This window comes from Rhinoderma darwinii, chromosome 3 (assembly GCF_050947455.1).
Source record: "Rhinoderma darwinii isolate aRhiDar2 chromosome 3, aRhiDar2.hap1, whole genome shotgun sequence".
NCBI classification, from domain to species: Eukaryota; Metazoa; Chordata; class Amphibia; order Anura; family Rhinodermatidae; genus Rhinoderma; species Rhinoderma darwinii.
The window spans coordinates 257,980,445-258,003,342 of NC_134689.1; the positions used below are offsets into that span (position 1 = coordinate 257,980,445).

A 22,898-nucleotide genomic window follows, 5' to 3' on the forward strand; every position below is an offset into this window, starting at 1 on the left:
AATCACTTTATTAGATTTTTTGGGAAGCAAAGTGACAAAGAAACAAATTCTGACAATGTTTTTTGTCTTTTTTTTTTTTTTTACAGTGTTCACCGTGCGGTATAAATGACATTTTACTTTATGCTGCGGGTCGGTACGATTACGGCGATACCATATGTATATAGGTTTTTTATGTTTTGTGGCGATTGCGCAATAAAATCACTTTTCTATAAAATTATTTATTTTTTGTGTCACCATATTCTGAGCCATAATTTTTTATTTTTCCGTAAAAAAAGCGGTGTAAGGGCTTGTTTTTTGCGGGACGGGTTGTAGTTTTTATTGGTATTATTTTGGGGTACATGCGACTTTTTGATCACATTTTATTCTATATTTTGGGAGGGTTGATGACCAAAAAATAGTGATTCTGACATTGTTTTTTAATTATTTTTTTTGCGGTGTTCACCGTGCGGGAAAAATAATGTTATAGTTTTATAGTTTGGGTCGTTATGAACGCGGTGATACCAAATATGTGTACTTTTTTTTTTTTTAACATTTTCATTTTTTTCCTATAATAAAAGACTTATTATAGAGAAAAAAAAGCATTTTCTGTTTTTTGTAACTTTTATAAAACATTTTTATTTATTTTTTACTTGAAGACTGGCCGCACTGATCGCTGCTATAATACATTACACTACCTACTAGGTAGTGTAACGTATTATAAACTGTCAGTGTGACGCTGAGTGTCACACTGACAGGAAGCTTATGAGGACCTGCCTCCAGCTGGTTCTCATAGGCTGCTGTGCATGGCAGACTCGGGGGCCGTTGTATGGCCTCCGATTCTGCCTTATAACCGACTGCAGCACCCGCAATCGGTTCCAGTTCGTTGCTACAACACACTTTCCCTGCGATCACATGACCGGGACCTGAACTAATCAGGTCCCGATCATATCTCCGGGACCAGAGGCAGGTGATAACAGCGCGATCCGGGTGTCAGCGCTACTCTGAGACACCCGGATCGTGCTTTTAACACCCACTGTGAATTCACGTCGGCACTGCACAGAGCCAAGCAAGTGCCGACGTGAATATACAGTGGGCGGTCGGGAAGCGGTTAATATATTTATATAAATTAATCATGTCCCCCCTTAGTCGTCTTTTTTCAAGGCTAAATAGGTTTAGTTCTTTTAATCTTTCCTCATAACTTAGATTCTCCATGCCCCTTATTAGCTTCGTTGCTCTTCTTTGTATTTTTTCCAACTCCAGGGCATCCTTTCTATGAACTGGAGCCCAGAACTGGACTGCATATTCTAGATGAGGCCTCACTAATGCTTTGTAAAGTGGCATTATTACATCCCTGTCCCGCGAGTCCATGCCTCTTTTAATACACGACAATATCTTGCTGGCCTTAGAAGTAGCTGATTGACATTGCATGCTGTTATTTAGTTTATGATTTACAAGTACACCCAGATCCTTCTCAACAAGTGACTCCCCAAGTGTAGCTCCCTCTAGGACATATGATGCATGCAGGTTGTTGGTACCCAGATGCATAACTTTACATTTATCTACATTAAACTTCATTTGCCAATTGGATGCCCAAACACTTAGTTTGTTTAAATCCTCTTGCAATTCATGAACATCTTCCATAGACTGAACATTACTACATAGCTTGTTGTCCTCTTCAAAAATAGAAATAGTGCTATTAATCCCATCCTCTATATCATTAATAAATAAGTTGAATAATAGTGGTCCCAGCACTGAACCCTGGGGTACACCACTTATAACCGGGGACCATTCAGAGTAGGAATCATTGACCACAACTCTCTGGATACGGTCCATGAGCCAATTCTCAATCCAATTACAAACGATACTTTCCAAACTTATAGTCCTTAATTTACCCATTAGGCGTCTATGGGGGACAGTGTCAAATGCCTTTGCAAAGTCCAAAAACACAAAATCCACAGCGGCCCCTCTGTCTAGGCTTCTGCTCACCTCTTCATAAAAACAAATCAGGTTAGTTTGACAACTTCTGTCCTTAGTAAAAGCGTGCTGGCTGTCACTTATAATGCTATTTTTCGTCACATAATCCTGTATATAGTCCCTCAATAGCCCCTCAAACATTTTCCCCACGATGGATGTTAAGCTTACTGGTCTATAATTACCCGGGGAAGACCTAGAGCCCTTTTTGAAAATAGGCACCACGTTTGCCCTGCGCCAGTCCCTTTGCACTATACCAGTCACTAGAGAATCTGAATATTATGAAAAAGGGGACAGAAATAACTGAACTAAGCTCTTTAAGAACTCTCGGATGTAACCCGTCTGGTCCTGGGGCCTTGTGCACATTTATTTAATTTAGCTTGGACCATATCTACATTCAGCCAATTCGGTATATCAACTGATCTATTAACAGCACTGGCACCGGCTACATCAGCTGCTCTTTCTTCTGTTGTATATACAGAGCTGAAGAACCCATTTCGTAACTCTGCCTTCTCTTGATCCCCTGTGACCAACTCCCCATTACCACTATCTAGGGGTTCTACATGTTCAGACCTTGGCTTTTTTGCATTTATATACTTGAAGAATTTTTTGGGATATGTTTTACTATCCTTGGCCACCTGCATTTAATTTTATATTTTTGCTAATTTTATTAAATTTTTACGCATTTTATTACGCTCTTTATAATTTAAAAAGGCTACAGATGTACCCTCAGAGTTGTATTTTTTAAATGCCCTTTTTTTGTCGTGTATTGCCCCTTTCACAGAAGGTGTAAGCCATTTGGGGTTTCATTTTAGTCGTTTGTACTTGTTACCGATCGGAATAAACTTTGCGCTATAATAACCCAGAGTAGATCTGAAAATATCCCATTTATCATTTGTCCCATTATTTAACATTAGTTCTTCCCAGTCTATATCTTGAATTTCAGCCCTCATCCTGGGGAAATTAGCCTTCTTAAAATTAAGTGGTTTTTGGCCTCCCAGCCTGTTTGTTTTTTACAGTATATGTAAAATATAACTATATTGTGATCACGGTTACCGAGGTTTTCATGAACATTGACGTTCCCAACAAGCTCTGCATTATTAGAAATGACCAGATCTTCCTCCTCTGGGCTCCATCACAAAACTTCCGCCCGAAACGTAATGATCTGATAACTCAAATGATTACAGTGGCCAAACTACTCATTCCACTCCACTGGATGTCGACCGCACCCCCGACTTTCCGTGAGTGGCTAGATAAGATGGACTCTATTGGCAGGATGGAGGAGCTCTTGAGCTGGCAGCTGAGAAAGCATGATGGCTATCTGAAGGTGTGGACTCCGTGGTTGACTTTTCGTGCCTCTCATCCCTCCCCTACCTGAGTTTCCCCTTACCCCTCAAGATCTCTGGGGGGTGGCTGGAGTTGTTTATCTTAAGATTGCACAGAACCCCTCCGCATGTGGAGACCCTAACGCTACTCCTTTTCTCTCAAACCCTGTATGACACTGGACTTCTCTCTTGTATCTCCCTCTTATCTTACTTTTCTCACGCTATGACATGGGTACCCAGTTTCTCGTTACTAATGTTTCTACTTTATGGTTTATTGTTTCTCATCCTGCATAGTCATTATTGAACAGAACTTCGGCCTGCGTGCCGTAAGCTCTCTCTGCGGTTCCCCATGATCTATGTATGGATGTTCTTTGGTTGTATATCTTGTTTTATATTTTCAATAAAACAAAGATTTGATAAAAAGAAAGAAAAAAGAAATTACCAGATCTAACAGCTTCACCTCTAGTCTGGTCTTCCACAAACTGGCCCATAAAATTTTCATGCAACATGTTGAGGAAATGTCTCCTCTTTGCAGTTGAAGCCGATCCATGACACCAATTAATATCCCGGTAATTAAAATCTCCCATTATTACTACAGTACCCGCCAGTGCAGCACGCTCGATCTGTTTATATAGATGACCTTCCATCTCAGTTATATTGGGGGGTCTATAGATTACACCAAAAGTCATTTTTTCAGTGTTTACCTCCCTTTCTAGTTCCACCCACAAGGTTTCAACCTCCTCACAATCTTCAACCCCTAATGTCTCTTTCACACTCGCCTTCATATCACTTCTCACATACAGACATACACCACCACCTTTCCTATTTGTCCTGTATTTCTGAAAAAGTGTAAAATCCTGTAGACTTGCAGCCCAATCGTTCGAAGAGCCTAGCCATGTTTCAGCAACACCAACTATATCTATATTTTCTTCCAGTACCAAGGCCTCCAGCTCCCCCATTTTGCTCACTAGACTTCTGCCATTTCTGAACATACACTTTAACTTGCCTTTCAGTTTTTCACTTTTATTATCAGGAATGTGATTATTTGACATTATTTGGGCATTTTTATTTTCACTGCTGTTTTGTAACGAAAGGATCTCCTTATCCAGTTGTCTAGTCCTCTCCCCACAGTCTTTCTCCCACCACCAATATAGTCTGACCCGTCTCTAACCGGACTACCCCTTTATTTTCTACATTGACCTCCCTCCTCAGCCCTAGTTTAAATACTCCGCCACCCCAGCTAGAATTCTCTCCCCCAGCACAGCGGACCCCCTTCCATTTAGGTGCAAATAATCTGCAGAATACAGTTTGTACCCCAATGAAAAGTCAGCCATGTGCTCTAGGAACCCAAAGCCTCCTCTACACCAAGACTTAAGCCATGCATTTAACTCCCTGAGCTCCCGCTGTCTTTCCTGTGATGCACATGGCACCAGCAGTGTTCCTGAGTATACTAGCTTGGAGGTCCTTCCCTTCAGCTTGTAGCCTAGTAATTTAAAATTATTCTTAAGGCTCCTCCACCTACCATTTATTCTATCGTTTGTACCCACAGCTGGATCATCACCAGCCCCTCCCAGCAATTTTTCCACCACATGCCGAACCCTGGCACCAGGGAAACCGCAAACCATCCGGTTGAGGCAGTATTGGCGACAAATTATTCTATCAGTCTTCCTGATTATAGAATCCCCTACAACTATCAATTGTCTTGCCTTACCTGCATTACCATCTCGCCGACTACTAGCTGGGCTGTTCTCCCGGCTGTTAGAAATGGCAGCCCTAGTGGATACTGATGTCACTGAGACAGACACCCTCGCATCATCATTCAACTTGGCAATTTTGCTTGGAATATCAGAAACCGGATTGGCCTTAATTTCCTTGGACCCCTTTCTACTGCCCCTAACTACATTTAACCCAGCTACTTGCCTGATCCTGCTGACCCATGTCTTCACCCTCCAATTCTACCCCACTAACTGCATGTTCCGTCAGCAGCATGCTCTGCTCAAGATTGTCTATCACCCTCAGTGTTGCATTCTGCTCCTCCAGATCTCTAATGCGGGCTTCCACGTGACCAACATGCTCACATCTGCCACAGCGGTATTCCCCCTGGAATTCGGGCTCCAGTCGTGCATACATATGGCAAACTGCACTGAAGAAAACCTCCAATCTTGCTATCCATTATCCCAGTTACCAAAAAAAACCGTGAACAGTTGTTAAAGTAAAAGAAAAGAGTACTTACAGGGGCTGTAACTCCTGTTTTGTAACTCCACTTGATATACAAACCACTTGTTTAGCAAGCCCACCAGAGCAGGCTCTACAGAGTCCTGAGGGCTAATTTATACAACCTGGGACCAGTTAACCCCTCCCCCTAGTCAGCTGCTCAGCAGGAAGGAAACTACAAAGAAAAGAATGTAATGGTAATAACTGGGGGATGCTTTTTCCTATCCAAGTGAGTCTGAGATTTTCTCGTGACACATTGTACTGTATGTTAGTGGAAAAATTTGATAAATAAATTCAGTGTTTGTTTGGGGAAAAAAAGCACTAAACTTTGGAGAAAATTTTCAAAAATTAGCATTTTTCTAAATTTAAATGTATCTGCTTCTAAAACAGATAGCAATACCAGCCAAAATGGTTACTAATTAACATTTCCTATATGTCTGTTTGCATCGTTTTTTTTGAACATCCTTTTTTATTTTTTCTAGGATGTTACAAGGTGTAGAACTTTAGCAGCAATTTCTCACATTTTCAATAACATTTCCAAAACCTATTTTTATAGGTACCAGTTCAGTTCTGAAGTGGCTATGAGGGCCTTATATATTAGAAACCCCCTTTAAAGAGGCTCTGTCACCACATTATAAGTGGCCTATCTTGTACATAATGTGATCGGCGCTGTGATGTAGATAACAGCAGTGTCTTTTATTTAGAAAAATTATCTATTTTCACCGTGTTATGACCTATTTTAACTTTATGCTAATGACAACCAGGACGGGATGTCTATTCACAATCCTGACACTTCGGTAACGTTTGTGTGTGACTTACTCACACAGCACATCGAGATCACGCTGTGCTGTCATTTACAGCGAGATTACGCTTGCTGTGCTGTAAGTCACACACAATCGTTACCGAAGTGTCGGGATTGTGAATAAACATCCTGTCCTGGTTGGACGCGATGTCTAATGTCAAGACACTTCAGTAACGTTTATGTATGTGTGTGTGGCTGCACATAGTGAACAATGCAGGATCACTATGTGCAGAGTAAATGAATGGAGAGAAGTGTATGACACTGATTGGTCAGTGTCATACACTCCTCTGTACAACGCCCACTTGGTCAAAAGTAAAAACACGCGCAGTTGGGCATTAAGAAAGTCATTAGCATAAAGCTAAAATAGGTCATAACTTGGTGAAAATAGATTGTTTTCTAAATAAAAAGCACTGCTGTGATCTACATTATAGCGCCCATCTCCTTATGTAGACGATAAAGCACTTATAATGTGGTGACAGAGCCTCTTTAAATCGCCCAATTTTAAACTGCACCCCTCAAAGTTTTCAAAACAGCATTTAGAAAGTTTCGTAACCCTTTAGGTGTTTCACCGGAATTAAAGCAAAGTAGAGGGGAAATTTACAAATTTCTTTATTTTTTTGTCGGAAAATCCATTTTAATCCATTTTTTTTCTGTAACACAAAAGGTTTTACCAGAGAAACGCAACTTCATATTTATTGCCCAGATACTGCAGTTTTTAGAAATCTCCCACATGTGGCCCTAGTGTGCTAATGGATTGAAGCACCAGCCACAGAAGCAAAGGCACACCTAGTGGATTTTGAGGCCTCCTTTTTATTAGAATATATTTTAGGCACCAAATCAGGTTTGAAGAGGTCTTGTGGTGCCAAAACAGTGGAAACACCCCCAAAGACACCCTTTGGCAAGCTACACCCCTCAAGGAATTCATCAAGGGTTATAGTGCACATTTTAACCCCACAGGTTTTTGCTGAGTTTAGTGGAATTAGTCCGTAAAAATGAAAAAATGTTTTTTTCCAATAAAACTTAAAAATGATCAATTTTTACAAGGAATAAAGATTTGTAAAGCAATTTTTCCTGATTACGGCAATACCCCATATGTGGTAATAAACGGCTGTTTGGACACACAGCAGGGCTTAGAAGGGAAGGAGCATTATTTTGCTTTTGGAGCTTGTTTGCTGGATTGGTTTTCGGGTGTCGTGTCGCATTTGCAAAGCCCCTGACGGACCAAAACAGTGGACACCCCCCAGAAGTGACCCCGTTTTGGGATACTACAGCACTAAAAATAATTTATTTATTTTGTGCACATTTGTCCCAATAGTATTTATTGTACAGTAGTGTGGTATTAACTTGTTATGTTGTCTGTCATTGGAAATGCTCGTTGCAGCCTTTCCTATTTAACCAGCACAAAGATTGAAAAATAAAACTACAGGCAAAGCGTATGTGACATTCAACATAAAATCTATAATTTTTTTTGTATCATTCGTCTTTCTCCGTTTTTTTTTTTTTTTTGTTGGTTTTTTTCTTTGTTTTATATTTTTACTGGAATTTATAAAATTGTTGGCATGGTGACTGTCCATTGACTGAGTTTCCACAAATTGATGATTTTCTATATATATATTTTTTTCCTCCTTCAGGCAAGAATCTTTACACAAATGAATATGTGGCAATTAAACTGGTGAGTATATAGCCGTGATGTTTGTGCTCTTGTCAGGATTACGTTTGTCTCTGCGCTTCCTGACCTAAACCCCTGCTTCCTCTTCCTTTTCCTGCGGTTAAGCACATGTATAAACTATGGCTGGCTTCCTGGTTCGAGATGTCAGAGTTCACAGGTTACTTGGAAGTTGTTGGTAGATGGCACAGTTGTTGTTTTTTTTTGGGGCTTAATATAAATGTTAGACTCTTTCCTTGCAGTATTAGTCCTCATGAATACCTCTCTCAGAATTTGAGGTTCATATTTTATCACTTATTTTGCTGTCTTTTCGTGACGACACGTTTTAAGTCCAGCCTTTCTAGTCCGCATAATAAAAACACCACTTGCCTGATGAAATGTATACAGCCCCAGTGTTACGTCTGACGATATGCATTTATTCTTTTTTAACATGTACTGTGGCTCAAATATTACAGAATTGCTTGTTATTTTTCCAATATGATAGCAGTCGCTAATGCTGCAAGTAGAACTGAGGCAAATATAAAATTACGTTGTTTTCTATTGATATGTATGGGAGTTCTTATTGTCTAGTGGCATTATTATCCACTACTTGCGGTGTGACCTGGCTCCTTATGGCAGAATATTTTCTGAGTATTTTCCTCGTCCTTCAGGATTATTGGTCTAACACAAAATTACTTCTACTTAACAATAGTAAAGTAAAAAGCTTGGACGAACTGTTGGGATAGAGGAAACTCCACCCATGTCTATAATGCCAACCAGCGGACTTGCTATTAAGATGCTGAAAGGAAGTCGTTAACTTTGCTTTGTTTACCTGACCTTGATTCTTAATTCCGTTTACTAGTTAAAAAGAAAAGTATTCACGTGTTCGTTTATAGGGGTTCTGCTTCTGTGCACTTTCTATTCACTACATGCCTTGTCCTAGCACAGACAGACCTGAAAACAAAGTGGCAAATACGGTTTTGTCTCTCAACTGCTCAGATTCTTGATTTAGTTTCTAAAGTCTACTACCAATTTGTGTTGGTAAGAGATTTCTATGGACAACACTGTTAAAAATTGAGTTCTAAAATGTCCTCTAAATCGTGCCCTCATTACTGCTCCTACATGGCTAGGCCCCGCATCCTCTCTGTACTGCATGGAATAGCCCATAGGTGCATCCTGCTCTGAAGGGTCTATGGTCTAACAAAACTCATGTGACCCAGCATTTCCTCTTTCCACTCTCTCTGTTGGATAGAGGATTCTGGGTCACGTGATGCACATCCATAGTTGGCTCATAGATGCTACACAACAGGACATATCTCTATTCTATACCATTATTCAGGGAAAATCAGGAGTGTGCGGTTAACGTAAAAGCAAAGTATTGTTTGTGTTCAGCTAGGAATAGAGGTGGTCCTGGTAGGTTTCTGATTGATTGTCCTGTTGGTACTGGGTTGGGATTTACATGTGTCCCAAAATAAGCGAATTGTTATAAAAGCATAACCTTCTATTAAGATTTCGATTTTTTTTTTTTTTTTTTTTTTTTTAGGAACCAATTAAATCGCGTGCTCCTCAGCTTCATCTGGAATATCGGTTTTACAAGCAACTAGGGAGCACAGGTAAATAATAAATTCAATTGTAGGGTCCCGAATATTTTGGATATTGCCATAGTTTGGAATACCCAGTATTTTCCAGAGCAATATTTGGAAAGTAGTGGTTACTCAATGTGTTCTGTGGTGGTCTCTGCATACGATGTTGGCCAGTCGTCATACATTACATAATCCTTAAATGTGAACTCCTTTTCTTGAGTTCCCTGTAGGCTTTTAAGCCAACTAAAGCCTGTATCTTTTTAACGTGGCTCCAAATAATTAAATTACATTTTTAAATTGAAAAAGAACATGCAGCAGCACTGGACAGATGGATTAGGTGGGTGCACGCCTCTTAGGTCACAGTCTAATGGCCCTTCGATATAGAGGAAGGTAAAGTGAGGCAGCTCGACCAATTCAGTGAAAAATAGTGAGCCTGTTGATTCCACAAGCTTTTTACCTTCCTTTTAAAATGAAATTGATGCAATAGGTTTAGATTCCGTGTTTCCTCAGCCCTTCATAAACTAAATTGGGAAAAGCCGACCTTATGGTGGTATCTTGTTGATTTAGTCTGTATAGTTTTGTTTGTTCATATTGGGTAGGTCCGGTCCATACACAGCATAAACACTGCAGAATTTCCGTCCGGATTATCCTCGTAGAAAGTCGTCAGTGCTTTTTCACTAGAGAGATTGACACACACCGTATTGAGAATCTGCACCACAGGTCAATCTCCACATGGGTTTTCTGTGTGTTTTTCCGCAGCTTGTGAATTAGATTTGTTCAAATCTCATCCACCTAGCCTCTGCTTTAATGCTCTGCGGCAAGTCTGGCAGAAGTTCCGCAGTGTTTACGCTGTGTGTGGATGTACCCATATACTAGCATAGTTAGTGTATGTTAGTCAGTGGTCCAAATTCTTCCTGCTATACAAATTACTATTTACTGCCTTTTTTTACCCATCAAGATTTGTTATTACATATTCTACGCTCTACATTTGAAAGGGAACCTACCAGCAGTTTTGAGCCCTCAAAACTGATAGTGTGATACAAGGGAGTGGAGGGGCATTTTAAAGTTACCTTTTTTTTTGGTCATGCAAGTTTTATTACCGGGAAACGGATGTTTTGATTCCCGGCACGGAAGTCACAAGTGCCATTCTCTGCTCTGAGTGACGGCTCTAGCGGCCAATGAGGTGACAGCTAGAGTTGTCACACAGAGGGGTGGGACTTGCAGTGCAGGAGCACTTGCACATCAAAACGTCAAAACTGCTAACAGGCTCCCTTTAATGACTGACTGACTGACTGTATGTATGTCCTTTTTGGTAAATGTAATGTTTTCTAGACTGTACTATAATCATTGTGACACTGGTTGCCAAATAATGACATTCACATTAGCACATATATATATTGTATTGGGTACGTGGACTATTTGAATGTTCATGTGTGTACCTTTAGTATATCCTGCAACTCAGCTCACTGACCATAGAGGAGTAATATCTGCTACCAAAAGCCGTAAACCTGCTTGTTGATGGTTTCTATGTGGCAATTACTTTTTTTATCTTAGGCTAGATTCACACGAGCATTTCCGTTTTGTGTCCGCAAAAAACTGACACTTTTTTTTCTTTTCCATGCGTTGCAGTTCCGTGTACCGTGTGGCATCAGTTGTTAGTGTTTTGTGCACTTATTTTTCTCTGCATTTCAAGGAACTGGTGCATGAAAATCACGGACAGCACACAGATGTGCGTCCGTGTGCTGTCCGTGATTTTCATGCACTCATTGACTTCAATGGATGCATGATCCGTAAATAAGTCACAAGAATAGGACATGCAGTGAGTTTCGCACAACGATGTGTGTAAAACGCTACCTGTCTGAATGGCCCCATTGAACTGCATAGGTCCGTGTGACAGCCGTTGTTTTAACGGCTGTCACACGGACGTATTAAACGTTCTTGTGAATAAGGCCTTACACTGTAGTATAAAACCGTGCTAAAAAAAGAAGTATAATATAGCTTCAAGGATGAAAGATCTTGCTGACTATGCAACCAAAAGTTTAGGCACCTCTTTTACAACTACCTGCCCACTGGTTGTGTGTGATTGCAGCTAAGCCCTACTCTCTCTTCAACGGGGCTGAGCTGCAATACCAGACAACCCATGGACAGGTGTGGCGCTAATATTGTATGAAAGTCACCATGTTTTTCTAAACCACTACAGCCCCTTTATGCCTGCAGTGAGGGAGTTTTGATATAACCATTATTTTGTGCCTTTTAAAAAAACACGTTTTTTGTAAATAGCTGGATATAAGAAATCGTTGTACGTTCTGTAATTTTTTTTTTTCTCCCTCCCTGTTAATTGCCTTTATCTTACTTATATCTTCTATTTTTTCCAGCTGATGGGCTTCCCCAGGTTTTCTACTTTGGCCCATGTGGAAAGTACAATGCCATGGTACTGGAGCTTCTAGGTCCAAGCTTAGAAGACTTGTTTGACCTGTGTGACAGGACATTCACCTTGAAGACTGTGCTCATGATAGCAGTTCAGCTGGTGAGCAGGCCGCCTTGTTATCACTGCCCAGCACCGCTTTACACTGGAGCTTTTGTTCTTGTACTAGTCCTTCTCAAGGTATTAGAATATCAAAAAGTTAATTTATTTCAGTAATTCAATTCAAATAGTGAAAGTCATATATTCTATAGATTCATTACACACAGAGTGATCTATTTCCAGCATTTTTTTCTTTTAATGTTGATTATTATGGCTAACCGTTAATGAAAACCCAAAATTTAGTCTCTGAAAATTAGAATATTATATAAGCCCAATTTCGAAAATTATTTTTAATACTGAAATGTTGGCCTACTGAAAAGTATGTACAGTATATGCCTCAATACTTAGTCGGGCTACTTTTGCATGAATTACTGCATCAATGTGGCGTGGCATGGAGGCGATCAGCCTGTGGCACTGCTGAGGTGTTATCAATGCTGCGTGGCATGGAGGTGATCAGCCTGGAGCACTGCTGAGGTGTTATCAATGTGGCATGGAGGTGATCAGCCTGGAGCACTGCTGAGGTGTTATCAATGTGGCATGGAGGTGATCAGCCTGGAGCACTGCTGAGGTGTTATCAATGTGGCGTGGCATGGAGGCGATCAGCCTGTGGCACTGCTGAGGTGTTATGGAAGCCCATGTTGCTTTGATAGCGGTCTTCAGCTCGTCTGCATTGCTTGGTCTGGTGTCATCTTCCTCTTGACAATACCCCATAGATTGTCTATGGGGTTTAGGTCAGGCGAGTTTGTTGGCCAATGTGTTATATCAAGTACAGAGTCAGCGCAGCCGTCTACCAGGACATTTTCCAGCACTTCATGCTTCCCGCTGCTGACCAGCTTTATGGAGATGCTGATTTCATTTTCCAGCAGCACTTGGTACTTTTGGCAGTGTGGGCAGGTGCCAACACCTGGTTTAATAACCACAGTATCACTGCGCCTGATTAGCCAGGAAACTCGCCTGACCTAAACCCCATAGAGAATCTGTGGGGTATTGTCAAGGGGAAGATGAGACACCAGACCCAACAATGCAGACGAGCTGAAGGCCGCTATCAAAGCCACCTGGGCTTCCGTAACACCTCAGCAGTGCCACAGGCTGATCGCCTCCATGCCACGCCGCATTGATAACACCTCAGCAGTGCCACAGGCTGATCGCCTCCATGCCACGCCGCATTGATGCAGTAATTCATGCATCAGGAGCCCCAACCGAGTATTGAGTGCAGATACTGTACATATTTTTCAGTAGGCCAACATTTCGGTAATAAAAAATAATTTTTGAAATTGGGCTTATATAATATTCAGATTTTCTGGGACACTAAATTTTGGGTTTTCATTAATGGTTAGCCATAATCATCAACATTAAAAGAAAAAAATGCTGGAAATAGATCACTCTGTGTAAAGAATCTATATAATATATGAGCTTCACTTTTTGAATTGAATTACTGAAATTAACTTTTTGATATTCTAATTCATTGAATGACTAGTATATTAGAGGAAGTGCTTTTCAATGTGTTTTATCCTTTCCTTTTACTGCTGCTACAGTAATCATGAAATGTTTGCCAGGTTTTTAAATACAGATTAAAATTACACTAAACTGAAGAATGCATGAACGGGGAAATCAGAAGACAAATGCCCGTATCGATGCTGCAAACGGCTGAAACATTTTTGTAGAAATCTAGCGATAAAACCAGAAACCCATCACCTTCTCACCAGGTCTCCTATTGCAGACTGAGCATTGGGCAATCTGTCTCCCGGTTAGGTTGGTCAATGAGGAGGGAGAGGCAAAATATATAGATGACTTTTACTGCTTCATGATCTACGTACCACACCTAACAATATGTTGATAGTATTTTTTTGTTTTGTATATATTTTTTTAACTAGTCACTCAGACATGATGTTGCTGACTGGTTCTCTTGAATTACCAAGATATTTTAATTTGACTTCCTATGGGATTACTACGATGATGAAATTACAATGGCCAGATGTAGAATTACTGGCTTGGTTGTTTTATTGGCTGGGTCAGCTGCCCCCCCCCCCCCCACCATTTTTTGTAAAAAAAAAAAATTAATTCTGATTTAAGTGGCAGATTTGTGGGAATGTAGGTAACATTTTCCATGCCAGTCAATACTTTAATTGCATTATCTTTTTTTTTAATTCTTCAGATCTCAAGGATGGAATACGTTCATTCTAAGAACCTCATTTACAGAGATGTTAAGCCAGAGAACTTCTTAATTGGTCGCCAGGGGAATAAGAAAGAACATGTCATCCACATCATTGACTTTGGACTGGCCAAGGAATATATAGACCCGGAAACCAAAAAGCACATACCTTATCGGGAACACAAGAGTTTAACTGGAACAGCCAGATACATGTCCATAAACACCCACTTAGGAAAAGGTGTGCAAGACATGTTTGTCTATATGTGAAAACATCCTAATGTGCAAGGAAAACTTCTTGTTCACTTTTTCATTCACTTCTCTATCGGAAAAATGGCAATCCAGGTTTGGGCTGAACAGCTGACTCATGTCAGGTTCCTAGAAATACAGAGCCTCATAGCTACAAACTTTTCAATGGTTAGGCAGAGCTTCCATAGCAACCAGGCTGTCTCTAGATTAGTCTAGAGTTGGAGACCCAAGTAATCATACAGATGAGGTGGAGTAGACTTAGTGATGAATCCGCACTTTACAATATATTGATACAGTTTTTCTGTGAAAAACAAATGCAGCTAGAAAACCTCTTCAAATTCCAAACATCATTTGAATTTAGTGTTTAGCGGTCTTGCCTGATTTTAGAGCTGCATAGGATATGAGCCATGCAAATCTCCCGTTTATGATTCATGGTTGGACACAGGTCAAAGACCATGTAAGGCTGGGTTCACACCAGCGTTCACCATTCCATTGTACTGCTCCGTCAGAAGCAGGAAAACTGAAATTCCGGTTCTATTGCACCACAGACACAACTAGCGGGCAACGGAACCTATTGATTTTAGTGGGTTCTGTCAGGTTGTCGTCCGGGTGTCCTTTGTTCCACCGGAATGTTGCGCTATTGTTTCCGGTATTCTCGGCCGGATCTGCAACTGAGGACTCTAACGGAGCCTCCAACACAGATCTAAATAAAGGCCTGTTTCCCATCTGTCGCCTCCAAACACCACCCCCCTCCCCCTAAAACTGGCAACAGCATAATATTACCAAAGCATACGAAGGGCTTTTTGTTTATTTACATGCGGTGAGTGGTGCGGTTTTAGGGGGAACAATTATTTTATATAGGAGTATCCAGCAAGTCTGGCATATGCATATAAGGGCCTGTTCACATCAGCGTCACTCTACTATTCATGGGTTTCTTTCGACCTTTCTGTCGGAGGAACCCATGAACGGAAGGGGGACGCTGATGTGAACAAGCCCTTAGATTAATTCTGACACTGACCCATTATATAGTAGTGTTGACACTAAAATTCCTATAATCCTTTGCATTTGCAGTGTATTGCATTTATGTGCATGGCCATTAGCAGAACATACTGCCTGGCCTTGCGTTTTCTGATCATGTGTATACTGCACTCACTGCTGCCTACTCATTTTTCTGGATGCACATATCTGGTACAAGATATTTAAATGAATGTTACCCAAAGTGCAGTATTAAAAAAAAAAAAAAAAAATAGCCTAAGTTTGCTATATATTATGTTCACATCTGCGGTGAATGATCCGGTGCCAATGGTTTCAGTTTGTCTCCGTTGTGCAAGGGTTCTGTCGTTTTGACAATATGAATACCGTAGTAGACTACGGTATTGATCTTGTCAAAACGACGGAACCCTTGCACAACGGAGACAAACTGAAACCATTGGCACAGGATCCGTTACCATTGTAATCAATGGTGATGGAAACGGAAACCTTTGGTTTCAGTTTGTGTCAGTCAGGGCTTCGTTACGACGGAAAGCTCTGGCAGAACGGAGCCCTGACACAGATGTGAACGAAGCCTCACTTTAGTATGCACTGGCTTTACTATGTTGCCAGTTTTAGCATGGTGTCACGTGCCTTTTTCAGTAAACGGATGTTTTTGTTTTCAATTTCCAGCATGAAGACTTGTGCTCCCTCTAGTGGCCATATTTTAACTATTTCATAATCTGCCAAAACCATTATTAAACATCAGAAGAATAAAGTAAAGCAAAAAGCCATAAAAAAAATAATACACATATCCATGCTTGTTCAACGTCACAAATTGTGGATGAGTATATTTAGTATAGACTGGACCACGCACAACCCCACTGTTATTACATGCCAGAAGATCGTAACTTGTGGACATGTACTTTAAAGGGGTTTCTGGAACTGAATATTTCTCTAGTTTGCTTAAGTATGGAGATTTAACACTTTATGTACCTTCTAGGTTTAGTCTCCGAGCTGACATGGACCTCACTGTGTGGAGGTTTGTGTAGTATGTTCAGAAGCTGCAGATTTGTTGAATATTTTCGGTGTAGGTTTTCAATCCCATACAAGTTAACAGTAAAGTGAATGGAGTTTTGTATAAGTAGCAGCTTTTTCCACATGCCTATTATTATGTTGGGGATTTGGTGTAGATTTAAACTGTGGATAAAACGTAAAAGCGTGAGATCCGCATGTAACACAGAAAACCTCTGCGGTGTTTGACTTGGACTTTATAGAATCCTAATGTGAAAGTATGTGGGTAAACATGAAACTTCATTATATGCAGTCCTTAATGGTGGATTTACAGGAGTTTTTATATATTTTTTTGCTCTGATTTCTTGAATGACCGCAAAATGACATTTCTATTGGGGGTATGAGACCGCGGTCTTCAGTCCTCCTGAATATGACTTGTGGAAGCCGACAGGAGCCAAAGCTGCTGTGCGCTCTAACGTTGGCTTTGGCAGCGTTGTTTTGAAGAACTGTGGGGTCTCCTACCCCGAAACCCCACAGATATCTGTGACATATCAGAAGTTTTCTGTAACTGAAGGTATGCTTTAAATCCCAGAAGACTCCTTTTATATCAATTCCTGCATAGTGGATAATTGTTTACTTACTGCTAGGTTGCAGGTGCACATTTTTTGGGACATCAACTGCTGGCTTGAAAGTCAGAATGGTTTTACATTGATATGATGGGAAACCAGAGATTGTGTCCTTCTTAACTGAACTCTTGCTTTGTTGTGTTGCAAAGCTACTGATATAAACAATTTCTAGTTATGTTTTTACTGTGGTTCCTAAGATTATATGTCCTATGGTCACAATTTCTGTTAGTCGTTTCTGATCATCATATGATTTGATAGGTGAGTTGTGTTACTGCATCACAGAAACTGTGTTAAAGGGTCATTCCCAAATTGAGTCTCATATATATATATATATATATATAATTTTTTTATAAATGCACCCTAAACCTAAATAAAATTCTAAATCTAGTGTTGTAAAAAATTTTTTAAACATTCCTTCCCTAACTTTTTTCCTACTAGGTAACGCAGCTAGTGCTGATTTATCTTTTCTAAAAGGGTGCGTGAGCGGCTCTATGTCAATCAAGCCGCTCTGCTAGTGCGTGCTCCCGACGTTGCTAGGTGATCTAGTTCTAGCAGCATCGGGAGAGCAATAGTCTCAAGCAGGCATGGTAAGTGTGGTTGAGGCCACCCCCCCCCCACCTATTTCCTTTTTATATAGGATTTATAGTGCCATTTTGTGTTTCACAGCACCCCTGCCCCTCCTCCCTGCAAACCACTGCCACTCTTCGCTGTAGCCCCCCTTCGCGAAAAGCACTCCCCCCCCCCCCCCCCCCCCCCCCCCCCTCGGCACCGACCCCAACCCTTGCGATAAGCTACGACCCCCTCCTCGCTGACCAATCGGCGTCATACTCTTCTCATTGTTCCAGCCCAGCTTCTTTCACTGCACAGTCACACTGGAACAATGAGAAGTGTATGACGCTGATTGGTCACTGATTGGTCAGTGTCATACATTCCTCTGTACAACACCCAGTTGGTAAAAAGTAAAAACACGCCCAGTTGTCTATTAAGAAACTAATTAGCATAAATCTAAAATTGTTCATAACTTGCTCAATAATAATCGTTTTTCAAAATAAAAACCACTGCTGTTATCTACATTACAGCGCCGATCAGATTATGTAGGAGATAGGGCACTTATAATCTGGTGACAGAGCCTCTAAGTCCTGTAAAACATCACTGAACAGTTCTATAAAGTTTTTATGCTTTTAAGTTGGGTAAAGCCAGTTCTCCCTGTTGCTTTGTTGTTTTAAATTGGTGCAAGGCAGTAGAACATAAGCTGAATATTGCTGCACTGCTTTGGTAGAAAGCTATATAGAAGATCAATAGCTGGATTTGATAATGGTCCCTGCACACAAGGACATCCACCACCCTCATTCATTATTCATAACTGGACATTAGCTCGACAAGTGTTCTGTTACAGGCATTTTCTGTTCCAATATTGAGCTGAAAGCTTCCTTTTGGCATGACTTTATTTTATTTTTCTAACTTTATGATTAGACTAAATGTTTGGCATGTGGGCTATTTTGGGAGAACTGTTTCACTGAGAAAATAGACATATATTTTTTTTCCCTGTATAGCACATAATTTTGGTAGCGGATTTTAACTTGTAGCGAGTAAGATTTGGCTGCAGTTGTCCCCAATTTCTCTTTCCTCCCCTCCAGCTGCCTAGTGTCATACGTCTCACTTAAAGGGGTTTTATAGCTTCAATAAATAAACGTTATTTATTGTATAAGGAAAACTTATACTATTTTTTCTGGTATACCTTTTATCAATTCCTCACGGTTTTTAAAGATTTCTGCTTGCAGTCATTCAACAGGAACCTTTTATTGTTTACTTCCAGTGGATAAAAATCTTCACTAGGCATGTGATGATCACCCAAGTGCAGGGCAGATGGCTAAGGATGTATCTGATACGTCCTTTCTACTAATGGACCTAGCTCAGTCTAGAACTGTGATCTTGGTCTTGTTTTAAACTACAATCCAGCCTGAGTTAGAACAGGCTGAAGTTGCAACTGTATAGATTTGCAGCTCCCACTTCAGCCTATGTAAAGTAGCAAAGAGAGGGGGGGGGGGGGGGGGGCAGTGTTAAATCTGACAGCAGTTGGGGAGAGGAAGAGTATCACCGATACTCCTCATTTTCCTGCATGCTGTCAGCACATCAGTGTACAGCTGTAGATGACACCAGTGGCAAGAAGAACATTAATTTTTTTGTTAGTTGTCGTCGTCCCCCTCCCCCTTATCAGTCATGGAGAAGAATTGCTGCCACATATTGGGGGCTTTCTTTCATGAAAGGAGTGAGAAAATGGCTAGTTTCTCATCGAAGCACTGTGTGCCTTATTAGGCCGATTATTGACTACGCTATTTGGACGTTTACCTGCGTCCGTATCGCGACATCAAGTAAGTTGCACCACACACGCAAACTTCAATAGTGTTTGTGTGTACGTTTTACACTGTTCCTATTCTGTCTGTAAACTAACTTTTTAGTGTAAAATCCCCTAATTGCTTGTACAGCGATACCCGTTACGCTACAGTCATAGTGATAATAATTATTACTTGATACATTTCTGACCGTTGGAACAGATTTCCATCGGTCAGAAAGTTTCACCCGCTGACTCTGGCCATAAACCGCTACTTCCAACTAGTTCCACAACAAAAACGCATGAGATAAATTTTTCAATTAGATTAGGGTTTAGAGTTCATATAGGGGGATGGAAAATAGTTTACACCTATAATCCTCTATTATAATAAAAAAAACAAAAACATTTTGTCGCCAGATTTTGAGACCCATAACTTTTTTTTTTTTCGTGGATGGAGATGTGTGAGGGATTGGTTTTTTTTTGTTTTTTTTTGAGCGAACTGTCGTTATGATCAGTGACAATTTGGGGTACGTATGACTTTTTGCTAACCTGTTTTTTTTTTTAATTTATTTTTTATATATATATATATATATATATATATATATATATACATTTTTTTCAGGCATTGTGATTTTGTTTGTTTTTCCCTCAGCATTCACCCTATTGGTTAAATAATGTTATAATTTTAAGTTTGGACTTTTCTGACGCAGCGATACCAATTGTGATTTTTGTGTACATCTTTCTATGTACAAACAAAAAACAACCCTTTTTCCATATTTTTTTTTTTTTATCAAATAAATTATTTTTTTCTTTAAATTACTCTAGGGGTCTTTACCATGCTATCGTTAGATCGCTTATGCAATACACTGCAATGTTTATGTATTGCAGTTTATTGCTTTTTTTGTGCTCTACTATTAAGCCTTGCCTGTGGCAAGGCTTAAAAGGGTTTTCCCCACGAAGAACATTTATTACCTATACACAGGAAGAGGTGCTAAATGTCTGACCTCTGGGGGCCCTGCCACTGGAACCCCCATCGATCTCGGGAACGGGGGTCCTGACCAATGTCTATGGGGCCAACGTAAGCAGCGACCGCTGCATAAAGTTTCACTAGACCTCCGGTTGCCATGTGGGTTGTCACGGGGAGGCAGATTTGAGGTCAGAGGGAGCCCCTTTCTAACCGCTTAAATGCTGTGGTCGCTATTGACCGCTGCATCTGAGGGCTTTAACGTCTGGAATCAGAGTAATCTCTCTGATCCAGGCTGTTGCAGGTGGGTGTCAGCTTTATCAAACAGCCAGCACCCACCGGGTCTTGTGCAGGCTCAGTTTCTAAACCCATGCCATATTGTGACTGCGCACATCTACGGCAAATGTTGCCACGGGGTTAATGCACTTTTTTATCTTTTTTTTCCTTCCTATTTGTCACAAAGTTACATGAAGGTGTTCATGGCTGTAAAAGGCTTGTTAAAACAACTGCAAGCGTCGGTTTGTCTGGTTTCAGGAAATATATATGGTGTGGACACTCAAGGTGTGTAATCCGTGTCGTTTTTATATTTACTTTTGTTTTTTAAATTTCCATCTTTTAAAACCACATTCTGTTGATTTTGTTCAAATATTTTCATGTGCGACATAAGTGGCATATATCAACACATCTTGACATGTCTAATTTTCTGCTTTGGGTCAGATTTTATCTATAAACATGAATTTTTGTGCAAAATATAACATTTGCACACAAAATTGCATGAAGGTGCGCATGTGTGTGTACATAAAGTATTTAGTGGCATTGTAATGATGTGCTAGATGTCTATGGGTATGGAGGCTTAGTATGAATTTTTTTTTATTTTATAATTCATTTTTTTCCCTAAATGTGAAGAGTAAAAATTGTCCTGGCTACCAGGTGCGAAATGTCCAGAAACCTCTACCAGTGGAACGGTTATTCCCCACTTAAAAAGTTATGGGACAATGCTAGGATATGCCATCACATGATCGTGGGCGGTCCAACTCTTGGGAGCCACACTAATTGAGAGAACGAAGGGGCTGCAGAGCTGATTAAGCACTGGGCTACTAAGTTTTCCCTGCACGGTGGTGCTAATGGCCTCCTGGCTGTGTAGGGAACTGCAGCTGGCCCCATTCACCACGGGTCTGTGCTGCAGTGTGTGTGTGTGGCCGGGGCCCAATGGACAAGGAAAAACAGTGAAGGGGATGCAGCACTTATTTAGCGCTGCGGTCCCTTAATTTTCAGTATCAGTGGGGGTTCCAGAGGTTGGACCCCCACCAATCATAAAGTAATCAAATATCCTAGCGATTATGCCATCGCTTTATAAGAAGCGAATACCCCTTTATAAATCATGGATAGCTTTGTGTGAGTGGTTTTCCAGGTTTCATTCTATGCCGGTCTGTGACATTAAGAGGAAACATGGTGACAAATCGTTTTCTTAATAATGTACTGTCTCAGAGTTAAAATTACTTGTGACACTCACAAGCCATGGAAAGGAAACTACTGGTTACCATTCTCTCCCTCCTTTATGCCCTAGAAAATGCTAAAGGAGTTCTCTGCTGTGAGAACCCTGCCAAATAACAACCTTTATCTAAGCTTCCTAGTCCCTTGTGATCATGACGTGGCAGTAAAAAGGATTGTGTTAACCTCAGCCCAATAGTTTTAGGTTCTGAGTTGTTGGTCACTTGTCTGTGATGGTTTCTTGTCTCTTCTCTGCAGTGTTTGAAGTCCACTGACAGCTGTTAAATAAGTATGTGTTTGCCATTGATTACAGTATGAGGTTCTGATTGGCTGTCTGCTATAGAGATTGCATTGTTAAACCTCTTATTATTCTCTGTTGCTAGCTGTTTGACAGACTCTGTAGAGGAAGATTGCATAATGGCATGATTTCTATGGCAACTACAGTGTAAAGTGTTATTATATCAATGCTATTACAATGCTCTGCTTTATTCTCACCTCCACTATCTCTTTGCTTTAATGGAAACATTTGCATTTATAACACTGCTCAAAGAAAATTAAGGTCAATCGCACATTGGATCTTGATGAACGAAAGATTCAAGTTGAAAATCTTTACCGGTCTAAATTGTGTAATTTGTTAAGAAGAAAATGATGTAATTGGAAACCTAAATAATCAACCAATTGAGGGCTGAATTCCAAATCACCCCGAAAATCAAAGTAAAAAATTTAAATCACAGGCGGATCCAATTTGTATAAATTTCATCCAGGCTCATAATGGGACTCAGTAGTGTGTATGGCCCCCACATGCCTGTAGGCACCAATAACCTCTGAACATGCTCCTGATGGAACGGCGGATGGTGCCCTTGGGGACCACCTACCAGACCCGGATCAGGGCATCCGTGAGCTCCTGAACAGTCTGTGGTGTCTGATTCATAAAGTCCCAGAAGTTCTAAATTTGATTCAGGTTAGGGGAATGTAAGGGCCCGTCAATGGCATCAATGCCTTAGTCATCCATGATTTGCCTACACATTTGCCCCACGTGAGGCTGGGCATTGTCCTGCACC

General features: G+C 40.6%; 1 protein-coding gene across 4 annotated transcripts in view; it reads left to right on the forward strand.

The window, feature by feature from the left end:
* Window positions 1-22,898, forward strand: part of CSNK1G1 (casein kinase 1 gamma 1) — a 111,751-nt gene that overhangs the window by 46,103 nt on the left and 42,750 nt on the right. For all 4 annotated transcript variants that reach the window (XM_075857833.1, XM_075857836.1, XM_075857837.1 and 1 more), the window contains exons 3-6: window positions 7,923-7,963; window positions 9,480-9,549; window positions 11,895-12,046; window positions 14,199-14,433. In XM_075857833.1, coding sequence (XP_075713948.1) covers window positions 7,923-7,963; window positions 9,480-9,549; window positions 11,895-12,046; window positions 14,199-14,433 — 498 coding nt within the window. The remainder of the gene's footprint in view (window positions 1-7,922; window positions 7,964-9,479; window positions 9,550-11,894; window positions 12,047-14,198; window positions 14,434-22,898) is intronic.